The sequence below is a fragment of the Fusarium pseudograminearum genome, chromosome 2, assembly GCF_000303195.2.
Source record: "Fusarium pseudograminearum CS3096 chromosome 2, whole genome shotgun sequence".
NCBI lineage: Eukaryota > Fungi > Ascomycota > Sordariomycetes > Hypocreales > Nectriaceae > Fusarium > Fusarium pseudograminearum.
Window position 1 is genome coordinate 1,687,398 of NC_031952.1, and position 24,582 is coordinate 1,711,979.

At 48.6% G+C, this 24,582-nt stretch overlaps 9 protein-coding genes across 9 annotated transcripts, besides 2 other annotated features; 3 read left to right on the forward strand and 6 right to left on the reverse strand.

Annotated features, from left to right (window-relative positions):
- Positions 1-670: 670 nt before the first annotated feature.
- On the reverse strand, positions 671-1,372 carry FPSE_10170 (uncharacterized protein; the record flags this gene model as incomplete). Its single annotated transcript, XM_009263287.1, has 1 exon — positions 671-1,372. The coding sequence occupies one exon, from the start codon at positions 1,370-1,372 to the stop codon at positions 671-673; it is 702 nt and encodes a 233-aa protein (XP_009261562.1).
- A 3,090-nt stretch (positions 1,373-4,462) lies between these two features.
- Positions 4,463-5,774, forward strand: FPSE_10171 (uncharacterized protein; the record flags this gene model as incomplete). The annotated part of the gene is made up of 2 exons (XM_009263288.1): positions 4,463-4,653; positions 4,706-5,774. The coding sequence occupies 2 exons, from the start codon at positions 4,463-4,465 to the stop codon at positions 5,772-5,774; spliced, it is 1,260 nt and encodes a 419-aa protein (XP_009261563.1).
- A 274-nt stretch (positions 5,775-6,048) lies between these two features.
- Positions 6,049-8,969, reverse strand: FPSE_10172 (uncharacterized protein; the record flags this gene model as incomplete). Its single annotated transcript, XM_009263289.1, has 4 exons — positions 6,049-8,548; positions 8,598-8,699; positions 8,758-8,844; positions 8,893-8,969. 4 exons carry the CDS (start codon positions 8,967-8,969, stop codon positions 6,049-6,051), a joined length of 2,766 nt encoding a protein of 921 aa, XP_009261564.1.
- A 1,154-nt stretch (positions 8,970-10,123) lies between these two features.
- FPSE_10173 (uncharacterized protein) lies at positions 10,124-11,242 on the forward strand (the record flags this gene model as incomplete). The annotated part of the gene is made up of 2 exons (XM_009263290.1): positions 10,124-10,204; positions 10,265-11,242. The coding sequence occupies 2 exons, from the start codon at positions 10,124-10,126 to the stop codon at positions 11,240-11,242; spliced, it is 1,059 nt and encodes a 352-aa protein (XP_009261565.1).
- Positions 11,243-11,436: 194 nt separating this feature from the next.
- On the reverse strand, positions 11,437-12,320 carry FPSE_10174 (uncharacterized protein; the record flags this gene model as incomplete). The annotated part of the gene is made up of 2 exons (XM_009263291.1): positions 11,437-12,128; positions 12,188-12,320. The coding sequence occupies 2 exons, from the start codon at positions 12,318-12,320 to the stop codon at positions 11,437-11,439; spliced, it is 825 nt and encodes a 274-aa protein (XP_009261566.1).
- Positions 12,321-13,289: 969 nt separating this feature from the next.
- On the reverse strand, positions 13,290-16,067 carry FPSE_10175 (uncharacterized protein; the record flags this gene model as incomplete). Its single annotated transcript, XM_009263292.1, has 2 exons — positions 13,290-15,100; positions 15,152-16,067. 2 exons carry the CDS (start codon positions 16,065-16,067, stop codon positions 13,290-13,292), a joined length of 2,727 nt encoding a protein of 908 aa, XP_009261567.1.
- Positions 13,914-13,941: a microsatellite.
- A 583-nt stretch (positions 16,068-16,650) lies between the features above and the next one.
- Positions 16,651-18,053, reverse strand: FPSE_10176 (uncharacterized protein; the record flags this gene model as incomplete). The annotated part of the gene is made up of 2 exons (XM_009263293.1): positions 16,651-16,847; positions 16,898-18,053. 2 exons carry the CDS (start codon positions 18,051-18,053, stop codon positions 16,651-16,653), a joined length of 1,353 nt encoding a protein of 450 aa, XP_009261568.1.
- Positions 18,054-18,692: 639 nt separating this feature from the next.
- On the reverse strand, positions 18,693-20,549 carry FPSE_10177 (uncharacterized protein; the record flags this gene model as incomplete). The annotated part of the gene is made up of 1 exon (XM_009263294.1): positions 18,693-20,549. One exon carries the CDS (start codon positions 20,547-20,549, stop codon positions 18,693-18,695), a length of 1,857 nt encoding a protein of 618 aa, XP_009261569.1.
- A 636-nt stretch (positions 20,550-21,185) lies between these two features.
- Positions 21,186-21,208: a microsatellite.
- Positions 21,209-23,784: 2,576 nt separating this feature from the next.
- Positions 23,785-24,505, forward strand: FPSE_10178 (uncharacterized protein; the record flags this gene model as incomplete). Its single annotated transcript, XM_009263295.1, has 3 exons — positions 23,785-23,918; positions 23,990-24,047; positions 24,131-24,505. 3 exons carry the CDS (start codon positions 23,785-23,787, stop codon positions 24,503-24,505), a joined length of 567 nt encoding a protein of 188 aa, XP_009261570.1.
- Positions 24,506-24,582: the final 77 nt, after the last annotated feature.

Here is a 24,582-nt window from a genome sequence, read left to right on the forward strand (position 1 = left end):
GATTCGTACAACCCAGGACAGCAGCCGTAAACTCCCTTTTAATCTTCTGAGCCATGACTAATCAGAAGGAGCTTTATAGCTCTCACAAGCAAATATTTCTCCGAGCACGTTCTCCAGGTTGGAATAACAGAAACCGCTCAGATCATGGTGACGAGAAATAAACGAAAGATAACGACGTGAAACCCATAAGATGATTGTACACTTGAGTGCTGTATCATAATAGCGTAGATAACTAAAGCAATGCCAGTGAAGAAGAAAATAAATCCATAATCGCACACCGGATAAGTGAGCTCGCGAAACGAGTTGGGTATCTTGATGAGCCGTCTTCATCATACTGTACTGCTCTTGATTTCCTTCTCTTCTACATCTCCTTGTCTATCACAGACACCCTCTCCTCCAAGACATAAGCTGAAAACATCGTCCTCGCGGTGTTGAGAGAAACGTGTTGTTCCAAAAGAAGTAATGGATCTGCTCGCGTTGCGCCATAAAGCTGCGAACTCGATCGTTAATAGGAATAGGTAGGTGTAAAATGTTTGTTTGTCTTGTTGTCTCAATTTCTGGTCTTTGAATATGTAAATAGTTGAATGTGAAAAACAGGGTGGCTGACGAGCCAGAAATGGTGGTCTGGAGCAGGTGCGATTTAGCTCTAGGTATCCGAAACCTTGTCGGTTTACTTGATGTTCTTGAAAAGGTCAGAACCAAGGCTTCCGTTGTCCTTTTCGATAGCGGTTAACTCGGGTATCATAGGAGGCGGCGGGCCGGGTTGCTTCTGGGGAGTCGGTGCGCGAGGAGGTTCTTCCATATACATGGTGCTGGCTCGTTTGTCGGGGAGGGGATCTCCGCTTCTCATGCGCCTGAACCAGCCACTGGCTCTCTTGTTCTTGCGCTCGTCGAGATAACTCGCACCGCCCTGGCTGGCTGGGCGAGCATGTCCAGGTGGGGGGGACTGGACACTTGCGTTCGATGATTTCTGGCCCTCTGCATAACTGTTATTCAACATGGTCCTACTCAATAGGCGACGGATGCTGCCTTGACGGCTTGAAGCAGCAGGGCTCAACGGAGCATCGTCGTCGGCGTTGCGCTTGGTTCCAGCGAGATTACCATTAGAAGAAGCAGTCACGCTTGGCTGCGGTGTGCTGTTGCCGACGTCCTCGGTGACACTGCTGTATGTATCCTGTGCCGACTCCTTGGGGACTTCGTTCTTGGCTTCCTTGACCGGGGGCGGTGTCTGTGGAGGCGTTGGGACCTTTTGGACAGGTGAATCCGGAGGCGGTGGAATATCGGTGCCGTCTGTGATGCTGCCAAAATTGAGGTTGAGGGCAGGTAGCTGGAAGCGTGAGCCTCCGCTACTCTTGCCAAAAAGAGACGACATGATGTTGATTAAGCCGTTGATTCGTTCAATGCACAAGACAATGCGGATCGGACGGGTTCTGAAAAAAGGCAGTTCGAGGCTGTCGACCAAAAAATCGGAAAGGGGTTTTGGCGAGAAAGAATCGAGAAGCTCAAAGAGAAAAGAATTGAGCTAGAATAGAAAGTGTCGATAAAGTTGCAATCGACGACTGGGATGCAACAGTTGCAAAAAGATGACGAAGCAGAGTTTCGACTCCCCGCAAGAACAAGGCGACGAGAAAGGAGAGGTTTGATCAACGGCTCGACCCAGGTCAGGTCAGGTCAAGGATGTGCAGTACAGGTATGTATCTATCTGTAGGCGTGCTGTATGGATCTGTACAGAATGGAGGTGGAAAATTGGAGCAAGGGTCGAGTGGCTTGTGGTTGACTGCAAGCTGCAAGGATTCGCAACGCGGCGTGGCGTGCTTTTCTGGATGCTATGATGACGATCCCGGTCGTGAAGAGCAATTGATGGGACGAAGAGAAGGACAGTTGCGATAGTGATGTTTGACGCTCACGATGGAGAAGCAGGATGAAAGATAGAGGAGGAGAGTGGATGGTTGTTGAGAGGATGATGAGGGAGGAGAAAGAAGGTCTTTGCTGAAGAAAGAATACTCAAAAGTACAGGCACAGGTACAGGTACAGGTACAGATATCTGCTAACCAACTTGATCCAGGTGCTAAGACAGGTAGAATTGGTGCAAGACGGGGTCTTGGGGCGAGGGTAAGTGGAGAAATGCCGTGGCTGGCACTTGCACTTGGACCTAATGGGGATACATTGGAAATACTTGCATGTTCGCGTGCAACCCACTGTTTCCTCTTCTGGGCCTGCCCCTGAGAGACTGCAGTGAGCCCGTTCTCCCCTGGACCCTGCTGCTAGCCACGCGGGTTGGGCGCTGGGCGACTTTGGGTTCGAGAAGTCCTCTTTAGTACTCGGGATGCCAAGATAGGCCCCATGGGATTAGTCTCTATGGAGAGTAGCGGGACAACCCGCAGGCAGTGGTTTTACGAAGTACAAGTACCTATAGAGTACCTATCGCCATTGGAACTCCAAAACCTGTCATGCAATCACTCAAGTGCCATTATTGGATAATAACAAGTAATGATTACTGCTATACTCACATCTAGACGGGTATAGCATTTGAAACTGTTACAGTATATACATATCAAATTCATATACTATAGCATTGCTGTTTTAAATTACAATAACGCCTAGACGATTAATCGCGATCATGGCCCCATTCCTAACATTCCCATTCAATGCAGGCAGGCAAGGAAGCAGGACATTCTTCTGCAGTACATACAGTGCTCTACTATATATATAGGAAATTTGGCCTCTAAACTTTCGAGCATAAAAATAAATGAACAAAGAGTTTGGTCCAAGTAACATAAACGGGCTCAATAGTTTCGTCTCTTATTCTTCCATCAACCAACTTTTCCAACGTCGTGAGGATACTCCTGGTACTATAACGCCACAGACGTGTGCCAATGCCAAAAGTCAAATATACCCCAGTGACGCATGTTTCAACTAGGTTGTGAACGCTTCGTCAATCTGGATATATCCCACGCGTTTCAAGACCTTCGGGATGTCTCATCCGAATCCGAAATCTTGATCTTTTGCTCAGATGTAGTAAACTCGACTGTCTCGTTGGCTCCAGTCGACTCAGTCATATATCCAACAGTGCCAGGAGGAATAGTCGATCATTACCAACAAGTCTCGGGTTTCTCTTCCAGAGTTTCATGCATGGAGGGGTTCCTATATTGTCTTGATTGGTTCGGGTCTTACCCGTATCGTACTGTCCCAGCCTGCCAGTATCCGTTTACTCTACCACGTCGTTTGCCATTGTTGACCACCACAAACCTCAATTGCTACTGATTATGATGAAAGGCCTATAGATTGCTTTGGCAACATGTACGTTGCCTCCATTGCCACTACTGTTACCATTATTGGTTCTCGGTCTTTGGAGAACTTGCTGTGCAACAATATCCATCCTGATCGTTAACACCATTTCCTCTACTGGTAGAGTCCAGAACTGAATGAGACAAACGGCCGTTTGTTCTATTACTTTGGATAAAGACTCAACACATCAGTAATAGTGCGATTCAGGTAATACAATTAGAGCTCCGTGAAGCTCCCCTTAGAGCTGTAGAACACTTGGCTAGGTACTTGCCTAGGAGCCAAAACAATTTAGTCACTTTGTACTATCTCGGACTGTCGGTATGTAACGCAATAGTCCATGTCAATAATTTGAAAATATTATTCGTATACCCAGCCTTACTATAATACCGGCAAAATACCTTTCTTCCGAGATGAGATTAATCTCTCTTGTGTCGCCATGTAACTTCACTGAGAGCTTTAGGTACTAAGCATAACCTATACCTGGGTAGGATGTTTTATCAACAAAAGAAAGTGATCTGACTGGATTGTGTTTCCATGGGAGACCAAGAACAGAGTAGAAATGCACTAAAACATGTTTCATCAATTGTCTTGCCGTTGCAGATTAAACATTGCATGATTCAAGTTTGGAATGTTCTCCCTTTGCTCCGCCTAGCAAAGAGGTAACTCAAAAAGAGAAATCTGCTAAAATGTGTGCCTGCTCTCTCCTTCCCCTGACCATGTCGAGTCATGATAAGCTTGATGAAATGTAAAAGTTCTCTCAAGTACCTGGGATTTTCAATGGTAGTAGACTAAGGCAGTGGAAACAAGCCCATCCCCTTCTCAGCTACCTATTACAGATCAAAATGTTTTACGTGTCTCGTTCAAAGTTCCCGATCTAGGAAAGCACAAAAGTCGAAACCCCCGCGTTCCACAAGGATCCAATTTTCCACAATTCGACTCTGGACCCCGATATCCAGAGACTGTTAAGGACCCCCGCTTAATCGCAAACTTTGATTGGCAGTTGAAACCCGCCGTTGCTCGCTTGCTCGCTAACGTCATAGTCTTGTAGAGCTTTCGTCAATTTAGGACTGAGCTCAGCTGAACCTGTTTCGTTGAGTCGCAAAGCAACCTCAAGTAAAGAAGAGCTATCAATTCTGATACAACCACAGAATAATTGATAATTCATCGATTCATCATGGCTAGCTCACAATGTTTGCGCCTTAGGCCGCTTGTTTCTGGGCTTACCAGGCCTTCGGCAAAGCTCAGCGCTCAACATATGACAAGACTTCCCATGACTGCGGCACGATATAAGTCGGGTCCTTATGGCTACACACAAGCAAAGGCCCTTGTTTTCTCCAAGCCCGGTGAGCCTTCTGACGTGCTTCGGTGAGTAACTCATTCTTCCTGACAGTGGTATAATCTAACAGACAATCGTCAGCCTACATACTCACTCTATATCGCCATCCATCCCCTCGAACTCGGTCCTCGTCCGAGCACTCGCTGCTCCCATCAACCCCGCCGATATCAACACCGTCCAGGGCACATATGGTTCCAAGCCTCCATTCACTTCCTTGATCGGCACCTCTGAGCCTTCCGCCATTCCCGGCAACGAAGGTGTTTTCGAGGTCGTCTCTACCGGCTCGCCCTCCTCATCACTTCAGAAAGGCGACTGGGTCATCCCCGCCATTGGCCAATTCGGAACCTGGAGGACACACGCCGTCGATGAGGCCGAGAAGTTTCTCAAGATCGATAAAGAGGGCCTGACTCCTACACAGGTTGCGACTGTCAGTGTCAACCCATCTACTGCATACCGTATCTTACGACATTACGGTCCCAATGCCGGTCTCCAGGCGGGCTTGGGTATGCGCCCGCTTGAAGTCGGCAGTGGGCAATGGTTCATCCAAAACGGCGCCAACTCAGGTGTTGGACGAGCCGCCATCCAATTCGGTAAGCTTTGGGGTTTGAGGAGCATCAACGTTGTTCGCGACCGTGATACTCCCGAGGCCACCGAGACTCTCAGGAAAGAGCTTCTTGACCTTGGCGCAGATGTGGTTGTCACTGAGTCACAGTTCCTATCCCGTGAGTGGAGAGACCAGCTCGCCGAGATTACCCGCAAGGGCCGTGAGGAAATTGGACTCGGTCTCAACTGCGTTGGAGGCAAGTCAGCAACTGCCCTCGCACGATCTCTTGGCAACGGCGCAACCCTTGTCTCATACGGCGGCATGGCCAAACAGCCAGTCCAACTACCCCTCGGTCTCCTGATATTCAAGGACATCCGTTTCACTGGTTTTTGGTTGAGCCGACTGAATGAGCAGGATCCAACCGGCAGAAAACATGCAATCAACGATATCCTCCAGATCATCCGTTCGGGTCAGTTCCGCGACGTCCCTATCGAGGAGGTCAAGTGGGATTGGGATACAGAAGAGGAGACTTTGCGCAATGCTGTGCAGCAGGGTCTTCAGGGATTCCGCAAGGGCAAGGGTGTCTTTACTTTTGGTGAAACATGAGGAGAAGAAAAAGAAAAGAAAAAAAAAAATAGGCCGACAACGGTTTAATGATGCCTGTCAGCTCCTGGCTGGTATGGTCCACAACGCCGACCAAAAAGCAAAAGACGAAATGAGTACACGAGTCTCGATGTTTGATATAAACAACACTTATGCTCACATGTATATACGAACATATACAAAATCAAATTACTAGTCCATTGTCTAACCCATGCTTTAATTGCCTGTATATCACAACGCCCTTACTCCATCACCATGAGACCATCTCATTCGGACTCTAAGCTCGGAAAGCTTGCGCCCACTCATGCAACTTGTCAATGACAACAGGCGCATACGCTGTCAGTGTATCCTCGATGACCCGATCGAAATATCTCAGCGCCTCCTCCTCACTCAGCTCCAGATGGAAGCGTTCTCGGACCTTGAGTACTGCCTTGTCCGGCTCAAGTCGGATGTCAGGGATGTTGGCATCAACCATGAGGCTAAATAAATTGAGAATGAGGTTCGATGACTTTCGTAGCGCCGTATATGACAGGAAACAGTACTGTTTGAACTGTTTATAGTGCTCCGACTGTACGCCGCCCATACAGTCCACCATTTCCTTGGAAAGTTTCATCAACGGTGCAAAAGGTTTGGGATCTCGGCCAAGAATGAATCCAAAATCAGCGTGAAAGAAGTGGCCATCAGGCGCGAGGAGAAGGTTCTCCAAGTGACGATCACCGACACCAAGGATGTAAGTGATGACACAATAGCCAGCGCAGGATCTCACATATGTGTCCAAGGTTTCCTGCCGGACACCAAGAGGCTGCCTGTCATCTGGATTGTGGTATTTTAGATAAGCCAAAGCTGGGTTATTCTTGAACTTGTTGACAATGCTTGACAAGCTTGCAGATTGTACGAACTGCGAAGCACCAGCCGAGGTGCTGGTTGCCAGAATTTTGTATGGTGACAGTTTGAGATCCAGATTCTCTTTCTGCAATAATTGATCCATAAGAGTGATAATTTGGATAACAAGCTGATCCTGTCTAAGATCATCGCCCAGTTTGAAGATGATGGGATACGAGCTTCCCGTCGACGTTTTGAATGTGCATTTGAATGGGTTAAGTGATGACTTAAAAACCACTGTCTGATCTGGAATGATTCCTGTCACCAATATTGAAGGATCAAGTGGCATCGGCAATGGCGGATCGAAGGTCAGGAGCTCATTCTTGGGGTCAGCCAAGAAATGCTTTACCTTGTCAACCTTCTTTGCGACCGATTCATTCGACGTTTTGACTTCTTGCGCAATTCTTGAGAGTATGGCGACTAGCTCTGCTTGGCGTAGTAGAGTTTTGCGTGTCTCCTGACCATCTGGCTGCTTCACAAGCTCAACCATAAAGTCGTAAGCGACCTTTCGGTAGATGTTGCGGTTATCGACGCCTTGCTCAGGACTCGGATCGTCGCACTCTACCATCAGATACCAATGGAAGTAGTTTCCCAGTAGGAAGTTGGCTGCCGCACGCTGGATCAAGAAGCGAGCCAAAGATGAATCCTGACAGCTCTCCTCTTCTGTTTCAGTCGAGATGTGCTCATATTTGAGAGCCTGGACCAACTGCAAAAGATAGAGCAGTAGTTCCTCATCGTCAGCTTTGCGGAGTCGCTCTACAGCGTAGGAACGAACAGCAGAGTTATCAAAGGACGGCCCAAGAAGTTCAAGAGCATCGTCAATGTCAATAGCGGTCCAACGGCCAAGTACCTGTATGGCCTGCCTGGATTCACTCTGATCGCCCCAGTTGACTGATTTGACAAATTTGGTCAAGGCTCGCTTGTCTCTGGTTAAATGATAGCGGAACTTCCATATCAGATCAGTTTCCTCTGGAGTGAGGACGTGAGTTGGAGAGTACGACATGATCAAGTTAAGCTCATCTCGAACCTTTGCATTCGGTTTAAGGTCCTTGTCAAGGATACCATGTCGGTGCGAGCTTCGGAATAGTCTTCTGTGTTTAGCCTCTGCAGGATTGTCTCTGTACCCAGCTTCGGGATCATAAACTTTGATCAGTCTGCCCCCAAGAGCTGTGGAGTGCTCGCCCAATGCATTGATACCAGGGCCATACTGCACTTGTGGCTGACGGTGAGCGATACTGACTTGGGAGACTGAGAGATTCTGGAGAGCCGATATAGGAGGAGGGCCATATTCGTGGTCGGCAAAAACGACAGGAAAGTCGAATCGTGGAAGCTCAACATTAAGCAAAAATGTCGATTGACCTGGACGTCCATCTTTTCCCTCGCCATCTTTTCCCTCGCCATCTTTTCCCTCCGCATCATGCTCCCCGTTTATAGCTTGTTGTCTCTGGAGCATTTTCATTGATGATTTGGCAGCTTGCAGGCCTCGTTTTTCGAAGCTCCGGAACACCATCTGATCCAGCCAGTCAACCCGGGGTATCTCACCCATTTCGTGTTTCTTAAATAAACTCTCCATCCTGTCCAACTCCTCTGCGTCTTTATCCAGGGGAGGAAGTTGTTCTTTTCGAGATGTTTTCTTCTTCGTCGAAACTAGCGCGGGTGTCTTTGTATTATCGGTGCCGTCTGCATGTTTATGTCGGTGGACAAGACACTTCTGTCGTCCCTTTTGTGCTTGGTTGTCGTCATCGAACATAGGTAGAGTCGTGCCTCCAAAGGGAATGGCATGGCCAATAGCCTCGTCTCCGCCCACAGGCGAAAGATCCCATACTGTGATAGCTAGACATGAATTGGCCGGCAGGGAGTCGTATGTGATGGGCAGCTGAATCCACTCGTTCCATCTATAATCTCGATCAGCATATGGCGTCTGAAGCTTTAGCGGCATCATACTTTCGCTCGGAGCGGAAAGGTTTGTAGGCAGTCTGAACCGGGACTGTCAAGGGCTTGGAGCCGGACCAAACCTGGACGGTAACATAGAGATCGGAGTTAGGGCTAACAGCTCTAGTTAGCCTGCCGCAAAGATGGTTTGGAGATCATCAGCATGGCGCACCTGATGTTGGAGCCAATGTGGCGCAAATCTGGGCGCTCGAGAAGGGTTGAGAACTTGAACGGGGGTTCCTCGCCCTCGAGGTTCATTCTTCGTAAAGGTCAGTCCGGACTTTGGTTGCGAAGAGAGCTTTCTCACATGCGAATGCTCACAGGATGATGGACATCCTTGGAACCCGCAAAGGAGAACGGGTCCATACGCCCGTACTCAGCCATGACACTCTATATCATTCTGTGTGTGATATGTTATGGCAGTAAAGCGACGATGAAGTGGTAGGAAAGATTGTGCAGGTTGAAAACAGAGTCAGAAAATGTTGCAATACGGGAGTAGAGGTAGGTACTGGAGAATGATGGCGTAGTCTGTCGCAGATAGGTAGGTAGGCTCGATAAGATAAGAGGTCCATTCCCGTGCTCCACTGCTGGGGATTGTGGGGGAGTCACATGGGGACTATCACAAGACATTTAAACGATTATTCGATTCACCCAATTATCGCCAATTCACTTGCACTTTTGACTAGAATATACAACTAACATGCCCTGGTCTTCCGTTATCATCACCAATCTCACCTACGGCCCGTCTTCTCTTGTACTTGATTCTTGCTTCTGTCAGAAGCAGGGGCCGACTCTCGATAAACTTTCCGAGGCTGTCTGTTAATCAAAAAGCTTCTTTTCATGGCTAACCGAATATACCATTATTTTCATGCATCAGAGTTGCTTCGTATTGTTGGCGAGTCATGAGGCAGCAATGCTTGAGGATGGCTCATTTCTTCGTCAATGATCCCTGGTCGAATAGGATATATACAAGCAAGTACCGGTGATAGGCGCCAAATGCGTCCGACTTGGACTTTTTGTCTCATGAAGATTGCATAAAAGACGATCTGTCTGCCTATGATTTATGTCTCTCTCACTCCGCATCCCCTGTATCGGAAAGCCGTCCATCCGCGCCCGTTTACCCGTCTCTGGCTCATGACAAGGATCAGAGACAGCTAAAGCAGACTCCAAGCCTCCAAAGCGCATAGCCCAAACCTAGCAGCCACACCAGCAGCTTCATCAATCAATGAGCCTCCTTCGGAGACATCCGCCGGAACTTTAGGCATATCACACCCTGTATCCGAACTGACTTGGCGCACCAGTCTCTTGAGCTCTTCTCCCTTCCTACCTACAAATTGCAATACAACAGCACCCTGGGTTGGGTACCTACCGCAGATCTACGCTCCTTGGGGCGGTGTAAATCGTCATAACTATTCCCGTATTGACTGTCACTATAATTTAGTTATAGCTGGTCCTCCTCATGCTTCTCTTTCTCAGAGGCCTTGTTCTCTGCACTTCCAGCCCATGACACGGCCTCACCGCGCCCAAAGTAGGCCAAGATGGCTCTCGAGAGTCGTAACGATACTATGCTGAGGATCATGCCCAACGGGAAATACACCTTGGAGGCAATAATGGTTATTGTACGAATCCCCTCACAGTTAACCCTTCGAGCAACCGGCCAACACTTATTCCCCTGACAGATCTGCGCCACTATCTCGCTCTACAATGGCATCGAGTTACTTGCTCTAATTTTCACCTCATCCAGGAGACGCAGCGACCTGTATTTCTGGAGTCTCACTGCGGCCTCTGTTGGTATACTGCCATACGCCGTTGGCTGGCTGATCCTCTACCTCGACGTCGTTGGTGACGTGCCGGACATGGTCATCAACGATATCGGATGGATGCTCGTGACTACTGGTCAAGCCCTTGTCCTGTACTCCCGGCTTGAACTACTTGTCAAGAATAAAAATATCTTGTGTTTTACCAAGTGGATGATTATTATCAATGCTGCCATTTGGCACAGCGCAATCACCGTCCTCATCTTCGTCATTGGCCGCCAACAGAGACTCGACCACAACGCTGCATATGTCAAGGTTGCAAAGGTTCAACTGACAGTATTCTGTGTACAGAACATCGTCCTGTCTGGTATTTACCTATGGAAAACGACCAGGATCATCAGGACGAAAGATCCTCAACACCGAACCAGCCGTGTCCTATGGCATCTTGTCTTTATCAACGTATTGCTTATTCTCATCGACGTCGCGCTGCTCGTAGTCGGTTTTACCAACAATCTCCTTTGGCAGCAAGGCGTAAAGGCGGTCGGGTATTCAGTCAAACTCAAGCTCGAATTTGCCATACTGGGGAAGCTTAGCGACTATCTTTACAAAGGAGGGGAACTGGTGACTGATTCTCCCATGTTTGGATTTGTGGAAATGGAGCCCGAGCCTCAACCCAAATCAAAACCAGGGCGCCCGATACCAGCTCTCGAAACGGCTCATTTTGAAAGCAGCAGAAAGCCTTCAAGTGCTTCTGCTGCAGAGTCGTCACGGCACCGAGAGTTTGTATCGGACGAGACTGTCATTGACAAAGGCAAGGGTGTGATAAGGCGTACTTTGGATAAGGGGAAAAGCAAATGTACTGACGATTGTTGCAACAATGGTGTCCGGGCTTCAAGTTAGCATTATACCCCATTTTGTAATCGATTCTTATTGTTTTGTACTATATATGTATTTACTACTAGGTTTATAGCTAGCTTACTATTGCATTTTGCAAAAAAGAAAATCATTAATTCCAGGCAGATCGATATGTTCTCCGTGTCACTATCCCAACTCCTTGCCGCTACTTGGATATACATGAATTATTTATTGGGCATCTATTTACCACCCTGGATATGCCAATCAAACACCTTCATAAAGACTTCCTTTCCATCGCCTTCCAAAACATCTCCATGGCAAGGAATCATGGTAGTAAAATCCCACTGAGCGATAACGGCCATGCTGTCGTTGAAGCTGTTACGGTTCTTTGCGAGCAAATACCAGTTGAAGCGCTGCAGCCACTTGGTATCGCCACGGGGGTTCTGAACACAGGCGAAAAGCTTGCCGACAGCTCCATCACCGGGGAGCTCTGCTTCAGGGACCTTGCTGTACTGCTCAGTCGGTGGCAGGTTGAAGAGCAGATCAGCTTGAATCAAGACACGCTCGGGTTTGTAGCAAAAGACAATTTCGAGGTTGGCGTGGCCGTCAACGTATTCGTAATCGAAATCAGTATCGAATTCCGGGTCGATCCTAGTTTCTCGCTTGGTCTCTTTGTTAAAGACAACGGCAAATTGCTCGTTGCCAATCTTGGGGTCGTCGGCCTGCTTGGCGCGCTTTTCAGGCAGACCCTCTGGGCCGATGATCTTGGCTGTTGGGTATTCCTTTGCCCATTCAGAGATGAAAATGTGATGCTCATAGTCGAGGGCAACAATGTAGCGAACATCACCTCCCATCTCAATGACCTTGGCTTGTGTGGCCTTTGTGAGAGCTACTGGTGAGAAAACGGCGAGACCTCCAGAAGTAAGCTTGACTATGGAGTGTGTCAGTTTCATGTGCAGGTTTGTGACGAGGATTGAGATGGGAACATACCTAAAGTGCCACGACCACCGATTTTGACCTTTCCGAATCGTGAAAAGGGTACCGAGAAGGTTGCAATGTTGGGCGTGACATTGCGAATGACCATGACATGGTCAGGGTCTGAGGGAATGAGTTTGGAAGACATTTCTGAAAAGAGAGGTTCTTGTGAATGTAGTAGTGGAGAAGAAGAGAAGCTGCGATTTTGAATGGGAAGAGTAATTGAAGTTGAAGTTGAGGTTGAAGATCCAAGTCTTATTGTTGAGGTTGGAGTTGAAGGATGTATGACGTTGAATCCGAGAGCACGTGAAAGTGTAAGTGACCTCTTTTGCAGCTGAAAGAATCTGGGTAATTCGTTGTTTAAGAGGTATTTATTAATGGGGGTTGAAGAACGTATCATGACGAGGAATTAATAAGTTAGTAATGAGTACCTACTCCATGGGAGTCGTAAGTTGTGTCGAGGCGGAGTTTCAACTGGAACTGGTCATGTCATCAACATTTATTATTAGCTATTGATTGTCATCCATTTCGGCCGATAAATCTCGCACGATTTCTAGGGCCATGCATGGAATTACAGTCAAAAAGTCAATTGATTTAAGCTGGAGCCGAAAAAGTGGATGCTTTTCGAAACCAATTCATCATGTGAATATCCGTATACCTTGGTAAATAAATGATCCATGCATACCAACTTACACCAATATCGTAAATACAACGATTGGATAATTCCAAATAAAGAGCCCCCTCTTCTCTCTCCATATCAATTTGCTTAATATTCCCTCTCAAGTTATTCTTGATTCCACAACATACTCTAGCTGATCCATTCGGCCAGTTATTGAACCCCGAGAACCCGCCCTTTCATACTTGTATCAACCTCGGTATCATCAACAGAACGGCCAATACTTCCCCATCAGTCTAGACTTGCTGAAAGTGATCCATTAATTTTAATCAGACTCGGATGAAAAGGTAAAAATAACATATTGATAATATATCTCTAACGAACTTGATGAAATACACTTAATACCTAACTAAGTAAAGCAATTGAAAACAAAACTGTATACTGACCCCGTTACCAACTCCTTTACATGTCCAAGGAAGTTGCTTCTGCTCGGCTGGGCCTCTAATTCCCGCCAACAAAGACCAGTTTTGCCCTATGCATAGCCGTATTTACGCCATTTCCCAGAACCAAATTTGTCGTGGCAAGCGCCCAACAACATACTTCCCACGCAAAAGAAGCAGAGTCAGACACAACTGCCCACATATTCAACGCCCAAACGCTCACCGAGTTCTTCAAAGCTGTAAAGCCCAGAGACCAGCATATAAACTCCACAAAGTCGCCAACACTCTGTCGTACCAATCCTTGTTCTTCGCTGAGGCCCCAGAGTGATACTCCCGATGGCTTACCGGCTCTCTTCAGCTCAAGGCGCATCGCCACGTTGTTGCCGTCACGCCACATTTGCCGTTCTTTTTGTACAACCAAATAAACAAGGTATGTTTTGAAGTACAAGTAAAAGAACCCGGTAATCAACAACATGATCATAGCAATTGCAGTGCTAAGTGAGGAGAACCTTGAGGGCAGCTTGCGTGTGATGTACTCACGCATGGGACGGCGCACCCGTTGGTCAACCCAGAATTTGAAACTTGACCAACGTACCGCAAGGTAGAGTATGATAGCCACAAACAACGGGTGCATTCCAGTATGTCGATATTTTTCCAACATCGGATGTGTCAAGGATCTGACGATGTCGTCGTTGTCGTCGTCGTCATCGTCGCCTCTCTTCTCTCCATGTGCTATCGATGACTTGGTGCCTCCTGTTCCAGTCCTGGAGCCAGAGCTCTTTTGCGAGTTTTGGGGCTGGCCCTTGGGATTAGACTGGCTCTTCTTCGAGCTGCCTCCACTCGTAGAAGAACTGCCTCCCTGAGTAGAACCCTTTTTATCAACAGAGCCTTCCATAGGGGGAGATTCTTGTGCAGTCTTCGGCTCATGAAGCTTGCCCTCTGGGTTGGTAAGCCCCGGAGCGTTTCCAGACTTGGGAGGAACAAATGCTGGGGAATCCCACCCTACGCCTTCAGCGAAATCGCCGCCGAACGATTTGAATGTATTGGTGGCCGTGAAGGAGCTTCCTACAGAACGAGGTGATCCCCCCAATGAGCTGGAGCTCGCATGGGACCGAGATTTGCTAGACGATTTGCCAGAGATTGTTTGGAAATACGAAATCGTCTGGCGGAAATCGTGACGGTTCCTCCTCGCTGAATCTTCCCAGGATTCAAACAGGAAATTCGTAGGGGTTTCGTGCCCAGGTGAAGTTTTCTTCTCCTTGTGACATGTCTGTATGTCTTTGTTGCAGCGCACAACTGCTGACCTGAGGAGCGCCATGACATCACTCATAGTACCAGTGTATGGGCCTACATCGTCTGGTGAAGCCATGTCTGATGTGTCGGATCTGTGTAGAGATCCGGGGAAATGCGTGCCGATAGGTTTGCCCCAATCACTTCGAATTGAATCATTTGTTGCAGCCCTGGCTAGTGGGAGAGGTGTCAATGGTGAATTCATTTTGGATGTGTCAGTTGAGATGTTGTGTGCTCTCGGCGTTGACAGTGGTGAGCCGGGTATGCCTGCTGTTGTTGGAGTATGGGGTATCGTTGGTACCCTAGGTAGTGACGTTGGGAAATCTAGGTCTTCATCAATTCCAATTTGATTGGCGTTCCCGGCAGGTTGTCCTTGGTTGCCTGTGTACATGCGAAGGTCTTCATTCTCCCGTGTCAGCATCTCGTTGCTGCCCTTGAGCTCCTCGATTATCTCTTGGAATTTTTCGTTCTCCTCGTGAAGACTGGCAATCTCCTTGTTCAGCCTGCTCTTTTCTCTGGAAAGCCTGCTGTTCCTGGCAGAAAGGTCTTCGAAGCTGTCATCCTGAGGAGAATCTTCTGAACCTGCAAGTGCACTGTTAGCGTCTGGCTCGTTATAAAGGCCATTGAACTCACTTTGCCATAGTACTTCATCAATTTCATCCATGTTCTCCCATTCGGATTGTTCTTCGTCAAGCATATGCAGATTATCTTCGTATTCTTGGCTGATTGCCGAGCCCAACCTCATCGTCTCTTCCATTATAGGGTGTATATCTCCGAGTTCTTCAGATTGCATGCCTTTGGGCGCTTGTGATTTTCTTGCAGTCGAAGTGGTCCTCATTGCCGGTGATACCGTTGCGGGACTAGGGGCACGATAAGATGCCCCCTGGACAACGCTTCTAGCAGGAACTCTTGTGGGTGAGCGAGCAGGAACATTCCTAGAAACGGGTAAGACAACCGGTAAAGTCGGGGCTTGTCTCTGGGCTAAAATCCTTTGAGCGCGAGTCTGTGAGGACGGTGTACGAGGGCCTCTCCCTGTTGCCCTACGATGGGCTATGTCGAATCCCATTCCACCGCTAATCGGAGTGGCAGCTCTCTTCTCTCTGCGGTCTTCCACAACTTCGACTGACTCGGGCTCCCGGCTGTCATTTAAGCGTGACTTGATTTGACGCTTGAAGGATTCCACGGCCAACCTGGATTTATGGGCCTCGTCTTCCAATCGTAGAATCTCTTTGTCACTGGTCTTCTTGACAGTGGATGCCAGCTTCGTTAGACCGGTTCCGAAATCATCGGCATCTTTGCGTTGTGAAGCTTTGCAGGTGTTGAACATCGCTTCGATACCCTCTTTGGCCCTTGCATGGAGTCTTTTTAAGACCGTCAGGGCCTGTTCTGGAAGATCAGAGGGCAGGCTTGAACACTCATGCTTATAAAATGTGTCGAAGTCCAAAACAAGGCTGGTCTTTTCTTGTTCCCAGCTTTGCACAGTTTGGCCTGACCGCAATTTGGCATTGTCCAAAAAGACGCTGAAGTGCTTCTCCACGGCGGCTGTCATATTGTTCAGGTGAAAAAGGGGCAATAAGTGACGTTAGGCGTATTAAGGGGTGATGATGCAAGGCTCAGGAATGTAGTTCTAAGCTCAAAGTTGTGCGAGTGAACAAGTCCACTTGTGTGGGCATAAAAGCGTTGAAGTAACAGGACACTTGGAACATGGACAGTAAAGCAGGTTTGGACAAGAGGACAGATGGGAATTATGAAGAGACGAAAGGAGTGCCCTCGAAGCTCGAAGAAGCCTTTGTTTATTCATCTTCTTTGATCCGAGTCCTTTCTTTGTTGGTATACGACATGCGCCAAAAATATACCGAGACCACACACCTCTTTGTCTGCACAGGCGCACTCTCACAAAGACAAAAAGCCACCAACACCACCTAGTCCATGCTGTCTGTGCTCATGTAACGACAGCCAAGTTATGGACAAAGAAACCCTACCAAAAGTTTGTCATCAACTGGTGCATGAGACTAGTCGCTATCGCCGAGTCGCGCCTGGCCTTTTGCAGCATCAAAGGTATCCTGGAGTTGCATGACAATGGATCTGAAAGACTCAACATGTTCTTTCAACCAATTCGCCCTTGTCGTTCTTCAGCTGTACCATCCCCTGGCGCCGGGCCCTGAATTTGTTATATCCTTTCTGTGTGTGATCATGGGTTCCCTGAGGCCAAAAGTGTCGATGATGTCTTGCCATGTTTCCATGTCCATAGATAGAATGGCCTGGTGTTTTGCTGCCCCGTGGCGTGTTGGCTCATCATCGTCTTCGACCTCATCTTTATTTACTGGGGCTGTGATACAATTTAGCGACATAAGAATAACTCCATGATGGCTGACTTACCAAGTGCGGGAAGGCCAAACTCATCAAATTCGATTTCCACACGACCATCTCGGATGAGGAAACTGACGTAAAACATGTTCTCTATAGTTTGACCAAAGGATTTGGGATTCACGACAAAGCGCATCAAGTCGATGCCGCCAGTACTACGGAGACCATACTGGTGCATGATTCTGGTCCTCTCTTCGTCGTCCATATCGTCATCAATACTGTCCGATACGGTTTGCTGAAGGTGGACTTGGATGTTTTGTAATTGGTGGAGGATCTTGCCGCAGATTGCCGTGAGATCGTTCTCTTTATGCGCCAAGTCTTCGACATTGAGGACTTCCGGACGAGTTTCTATCAAGCTATTTGGCCTGAAAGGCGCACTTCGCTTGGCGATTTTTCGAGCTTTCTTCTCGACTGATAGGGGACCAAGCAGGAACCCAGGTAGAGCAGGGCGACGGATACATGGCAAGGCGGAGAAGCGGCCAAGGTGAGGCCAGTTCATCATGTCGCCATCGTCCCCAATATCATCGTCTCCGTTCTCGTCGCCTCTTGTAGTTCTTCTTCTCTGGCGCTGAGTACTCGAAAGCTCGGGGGCATTGTCATCTATAATTCCTCCTCCGTGCCTCATATATGTGATGCATTTTGACACAAACTCATCTACATCCACACCCTGTGAAAGGCTTCCTTGAGTCAACCGCAAAGTCTTTCGATAAGACAGATCGGTCGTGCTGACAAGTAATCGCGAGTCGATCGTGGCTTCAGTCGTCTGCCGTACTTTCTTTGACAATTCGTTGGCACGAAGAATAGTGTCGTAAAGTCCTCGTGAATCGGCTTGCAGGTACTCCTCCGTGTTCTCTGTTACTTCGCGCAGCAAGTCTCTGAATCCCTGCTGGATTTCTCGACGCTCCTCCGGTGGTTGGTCGGGGTCGTATACATCGTCATCGTCACTGTTGTCGTCGTTGCTTTCGTGAGAAGGTTCAGCAGTCCGTCTTCTATGGTTTGAGGTTCCGCCATTTTGTGTATCTGCTCGCTTTCGCTTTGACCCCGAAACGGAGCGACTGGATTCGCGTTCTCGCACGGTGAGACTTCGATGCGATTGTGCTGCTCGTGGGGGTGGAGAGGGCGATCGTGACTGCGACTCTTGGTCTGAGTCTTGCCTTCGAGCAGGCATCTGTGCGATGGTCGGAAAGTGTCAAAAGTGTAATGGGAATACGACTATCAATTTCGTCTTGGTGTGTGGATAGACAGAATTAGATGACTGGTATAGTATCGTGAGAATGGTCAAGATTGTATGACACAAAGAGACCCATGGGAGAAATCGCGTCTTTGTGCTGATGTAACTGAGAGACGCGACTGAGGGTACGTATTTCCATTAAGAGCAAGGCCCGCCTGCTAACGCAGAGTACCTGGTGTGGACTGCGGGGCACTCCCAGCACTACTGGTCCATGCCGACGACGCTAATAATTAAGGCACCGGACCCGGCAGTTCAGTTACGTCGGGCTGGACCCTGGTAGCCTGGAATACAGATCAGTCTGATGTCACACATGATTCCATGAATTAACGAACTAGGTCACCAGGGCCTGACTATATCACAAAAACATCACTTATATAAACATTCAGTTTGCTTCAGAGTTTGGTTCTCAAAATCTCTAGTAACTTGATCGCTATAGAAATGCGTGATGCTATGATTGTCCTGGACATATCTCCATCTCCACGGATGTCTTGATGACATAAACTACCATTTCCGTAAAATATATACTGTTTGAATGGAATCCCTTGATTACTTCCGCCTCTGCCTTGTGACCATAGTCTACCAGGTGAAGCTTTCTTCGACAAAGTCCACCACACTCGAACCTTGCACCGCCCTGGCAGCTCCGCGAACGTCATCAGCAAGAGCGCCAGGTCCACATACTGTAACACACATGGCGCCCATCTGCTCTTGGACCTCCCTTTCCAGAATAAGAGGAACGTTTGGCCGTCCTGGGAACATGCGCACCGTGGCGCTAGCACTGACAATATCGCGTGGGTTCTGAGGACGGGTGACGAAGATCTGGATGCGAAGGACATCTTTTCGATTGGGAATACGTAGGATTGTATCCATGTATGGTCGTACCCATTCGAGAGACTCGTATTCGCGGATGATCCAAACAAGGGTTATACGGCGAGTGGCAGTCGTCCCTTGATTGTGTCCTTCGAGAAGGTGACGGATGTACGAGACTTGATGAGTTATCCCAGTCGATCCAGCAAAGAGGACTGCGTGGCCATACGAGTCGAGACTGTGGTGTCCGGCGTAAGGGCCCTCCATGGCGGCCTTGGCGCGAAGGCCACTAGGATAATGGGAAGCACGGTCGTAGAGCTTCTTAGTAAATCCTGTCTGGGCTGCGATCAGGAAAGAAACACTCGTAGTCATGGTTGACTTGTCAACTGTGTTTGAACTTTCCTTCTCAGCAATGGGTAGGCTGCTGTCACGAACGTGGTTGGTCCAGCAGATCGAGAAAGGATGGCTTTCCCACGCAGAGACACCCCAGATGCGGAGGTAAGCGTGGGTACCAGGTTCGATGTCCTTGTACCGTGGCAGGTGGAGGGTGACTCGGGTGACGTTGCCAGGCATGGCCTCGCACACTGCCTCAGTCCAGCCCTTTGTTGACCAGTTAACGGACAAAAGGCGGAACATGCGGGAGAGTCGGTCGCAGAACCAGATAGCCATGATAGCCATGATCCATGGGAGCTGGGGCAAGCCTCCAGGAAGCGTGGAGGAGGCGCAGTGAGCCCATGTGGCAACGAAAGCCACAAAGGCCAAGATAATGTGGACGTTTAGGAAGGTCTCGTAAAAGGCATGTCGCACAGGCGAGACGGAAAGCAGAGCGAGGATGGTCATGGCTACTGTACCTACGGCTCCCGAGCCGTAGAAGAGGATGCCAGTGATCTGACGGCCAGCACCATCCCAGCCAATGTCGTCTACGGCGGCAATGAGCCAGGCGACAGTATGGATGATAGTCTCAAGAACAACAATGCGACCCATCCAGCGATGGAGAAGGTTGTAAGTGTCGAAACTGATCCTGAGCCACGCAATAAGAGGATTGTTGCGTCCAGCAAAGATAATCAAGGGCACCATGTTGACGAGTGCCAACGTTCCTGAGCGGCCTCGTAGCTCGGCGCAAAAGGCAAACATGTTCTCATTAGCCCAGTTGAGAACGAACATGTAGGCAAAGTTGCTGCCCAGGTAGATAAAAAGGATGGTGAAGTGAAGTCGCGAAGGGAGAGTGCCCATGCTGATAGCAGAAGAGAGCCTGAACTCTCGGTTGTGACGTTTGTTCCACAGGGGGGCGTAGATGATATTCTTCTTTAAGCTGGGCATCCATGTCCACTGGGAGATCTTCCAGTACTGTTGCTTGTGACCGGGCACGTTCATGGCCGACACATGGCGGAGTCTTGCCCATAGAATCTCGATGATTCTAATCCACAAAACGATGAGGGCCATGATGCCGAGGGTCCACCACAAAGCATCCTTAAATATCATATTCATAGGTTGATTTACACCGTCGAGATTGGAGTGGTAATTGGGAGTAGTTTCAGCATCTCCGTGAGCTGCTTCGGCACGAGATTTGAGTGTTGTCGTAGGTGTGTACGAGCTGATGTCGGCGATCCGGCGCCGTGTGAAATCCATTTCGTCGGCGTTGGCTCTCTGGGAGCGACGTGAGTAATGATCGGATGAGCTTTTCTTATATGGGAGTCCTTAGATGAGGTAGAAAGAGCGAGATGTTGTTGTTTGCTGTGAATGAGTGACGAAACAAGGCGATTGTGGGACTAATAAAGAATCCCAAACAGGCACACCGAGACTGGCGATGGGTTTTAAAGAAAGTGAGTGTATGCTGTTCCTCCTTGTTGTTCGTTCTTTGGTGTCAGAACATGATCGTATCCAGTTGTTGATTTGACGGTGGTAGATAAATCGTGATCGACAAGCGGGTTGTTCGGTAGTGACCTTGGTAATTTGGCGCTGGTGGAAGCGTGTTCAACACACAATGCAACGAGCCAAAGAACAATGGGGAATAAAGAATCCAGGCAGAACAATGGCGACTTATGGACCAGCGTCGAGACAATGCTCAATGACGTTTGAAGTCTGTAAGCGCTGTTCACCTCGTCCACGAGGTATGTAATGTTCTCGGTTGCAGCTGGAGGAAATCAGACCTAGCTGATGATCTGCTTTTTTTGGTTCTGGCGAATTTGGATTTAGATCTGCAATAAAGAACGGGTCGACGTCAATTGCCGCGACTAAGTGAAAGTAATAAAGCAGAAAAAGTCGAGTGAAGTGAAGTAAAGTGAAGTTGAGGCAAGGGCGCTTGGTAGACAGTCCAGCGACAAGGAAGGCAGAGACAGGCGTACAGACGATCGACGTTTGGGCGCGTATAGGGCAGTGCAACGTAATTCAGCGCGATACGACAAGTCGCTTGTTGCAAGACTAAAAAAGGGTCTGATCTACCAGAGACAATCGTGACAAGACAATTCAATCCGATCCGATGGGGAAAAGGGCTGTTTTTGAATGTTTCAATGCTTTCTGAGACCCAAAATGCGGGTAGAGAAACGGATGAAGACGAAACGAAACGAGCAGCTGGCAAGCAGTGGCCGAGAACAGTCGACGTCAGAAAAATGGAATGGCCAGCCTTAACGAAGAATGTATAAAAGGTCTCAAGGACAAACAAAGAAGAAGAAACAGGTAACAAACCGAACCACCATAGACAGTATTGAGACCAGGAATGAAGGTAGGCCCAGGGAGCAGACGTTGTGATAATATGTAAATGGGCCGGCCTACTCCGCCCTCTTGACAGCCCAGACTCCCTCACAAGCAGGCAAGCAAACAAAAACTGAATTAGGTCTCGACTTGGCGCTGAAAGGATTTACTTGCTACCAGGTCCATTGGGCCAGGATCCTTCCCTGTAGGACAAGTGGTACGTACACTGGCAAGGGGCCCCTTACAGCTTCTCCTGGCTCCGTCCAACGAGATGCAGCGAGTCAAGTTAATATCGACACTCTATGAGTGGCTACCAAATTCATCCGAAACCCCTTGCAAGGCGTGCTATTTCTTGTTCCCGCAATATTTGTCAAACCGACAACTTAATCCATATTTTTGAATGTGGTTCGATCACGCGCATCACTCTATATATCTTGTGATATTCTACAGAGAACGGCTGCAAATCTGGACATGTACACGAACGTGCAATAAGCGCCTCTTGCATGGAGAAAACATGCGCTCCATCCCGTACCCAGGAGGGCTCCCTTCGCTGGTTAGTGGTTAGTATACATTAATAGGCTTCGATTGCCTTTTGCCACGACAGGGGTAACCGCAGTAGTAACGGCGTGGCGGTTCACGATGTGGCCAATTGGATGTGAGATGTCGCTGCCAGATCTCAGAGTTGGCCGTTGACGGGCAAAAGCGAGTGATTTAGTGGCTGCTTGAGGGACCAGTCAGACCTCACCCTTGTTCACCTGTGCTCCTGAAACCAGCCACTGCTTGGCCTTGGCTCGTGGAATCAATTCCCAGGCCCCTTTTGGAATGGCGACCAGGTTTTTTAGCTGTCTTCGTCAGGGGTGAGTGGCTGTCAGCGGCCAGACCTGCTGCAGGAATACGGGTGTTGAGCCGTTGCAGCGCTTGTGAGCCACTCGATGCCCCATAAGATTGCCGCCAAGAGTTGGAGGCTTCTCAACGTCGACTCACAGAGGCATCCAGTTGGAAATTCCTTACTCGTCTCAGGAACAGACGGCATCGCATCACATCACCGCTACACCGCAGACGAACGACACGACTTGTTTCCATGTTTCCTGTTTTATGTTTGGATAAACATATTTTGTTCCAGCCTTCCGTTCGTCCTCGCCTGACACAAAACCGAGCTATGGTGGACGAAAACGAACTGACTGAAACAACCTATCCACCACCACACGGGAAACTCGGAGTGACTCGATCATGCGAGCATAAGATGAATAACCGATGCACCCACTATCATTACTTGCAATATGACGAGAAGGTTTATAATCACTCGATATTTTTATGATCGGTTAAGCATAGTCAGATTGCCAGCATGGAATACAAGCCTCACAGACAAGGTCATAACGAACATGGACCCTGGTTGACATCGTTGTCCAGGATCAAAGGCGGCCCGCAATCTTATAATTCCCGTGCTGTGGTTGATGGAATTCAATTCCAACGTCAGGTTTGATACAAACTGCACCTGCGGCCCGTGTCACCGTCCAACATGATAACGGACAAATGTCCATACTGCACAATGTATGCCGGCCTTGTCATCCATTATAGATATCGTGTCGACCGACAATTCTCTTGGCGTCACAGGTAGAATGATTCGGTGCTTGAAGGCTCGGTTCCATTGCCCTGGGAAGCTAGATGCGACCCACAGACGGGCAAAATCTCGATTCTAGAAAGGGAAATCTTATATCTTGTTCAGGCGATTGCCCTGAATCTGATGCTTACTTTTAATCCTTCCATTCCATCCAGTTCCATCATGCATCTCATGACGAGTCCACAATAACGGACCGTCCTCGATGACAGCGGATGTTGGCCCGAGGTGTTCGTCTGTTCTTAGAGTTCGGATAGATCACCTTTTATTGCTCCAGGGCCGATTCGGATCTGAGCGAGCATGGTTTGTTGGCTAGATTCTTAAGAAATATGAATAAGATCGCTGATTATGCCACGCTTTTCCTGAGTCGCGATCACGCCAGCACGGACGTAATATTAATTGATCTGTGTCAAATTGGCAGCATAGAATAATCGCTCCCGTGTGAGAGCTTGGTAGTACTGAACGGTGGTGCGCCGCAGACTGCGCCATACCCTGCGCCACAGATTTCGTCACAGCAAGTCTTGCAACCTGAGGCAGAACTATGGTCGTTCCGTGATGCTCCCGATCAACGCCGGAAATTTCCAGGAAGGCTATCACGAGCTGGGTATTGAACATTGTTGCACAGCCATTGAGGTCGACACAATGGGTTCCAGCGAGTCGAAACCAATCTCCTCACATGTGTGGAAGGCGTATGTTGTTCCTGATTCGCAAACCACTTTGATTGATCTCAATCAGTAACTGACAGCTTGCCAATAAACAGCTCAGCGCCCAACGGCATCTCACAAGATCTCGTAGATTCACTACAGTCTAGCAATGAGGTACATTCTTTTCCAACGAAATTACACTGTCAAGCTACGCAAGACTACAATGAAGCTAACCGAGCTGCTTTCTTCCCCGACAGACTGATGCCTCTCGATCCAAGATAATCGAGCTCCAAATCCAGGCCCGTGTGGCCGAGGAGCTCAAAAATCTCCAGAAGAAAGAGTCCGAAGCGCTCAAGATCGCACACGAAAAGCTCTCCAACGCCGACCTCAAGGACGACAACAGCACAAGTCAGTACACCGTTAGCAAGGAAATTGAGGCGATGCGTCAAAAGCTCGAGGCACGCAAGCAAGTGCGTGATCTTCCCGAGGGTGTCGAAGGTGCACGCAACGAGGTTATCCGATGTCTGCGAGAGCACGACAGACGGCCGCTCGACTGCTGGCAAGAAGTGGAAAACTTCAAGGCTGAGGTCAAGAAGCTAGAGAAGAGCTGGGTTGAGAAGGTTGTCTCGTAGAACGCTTATGGGAACTTGTAATGAGAATTGTGAACGATTCTATAGAGATATAGAGAGGATGGGTCCTGGCATGCCCA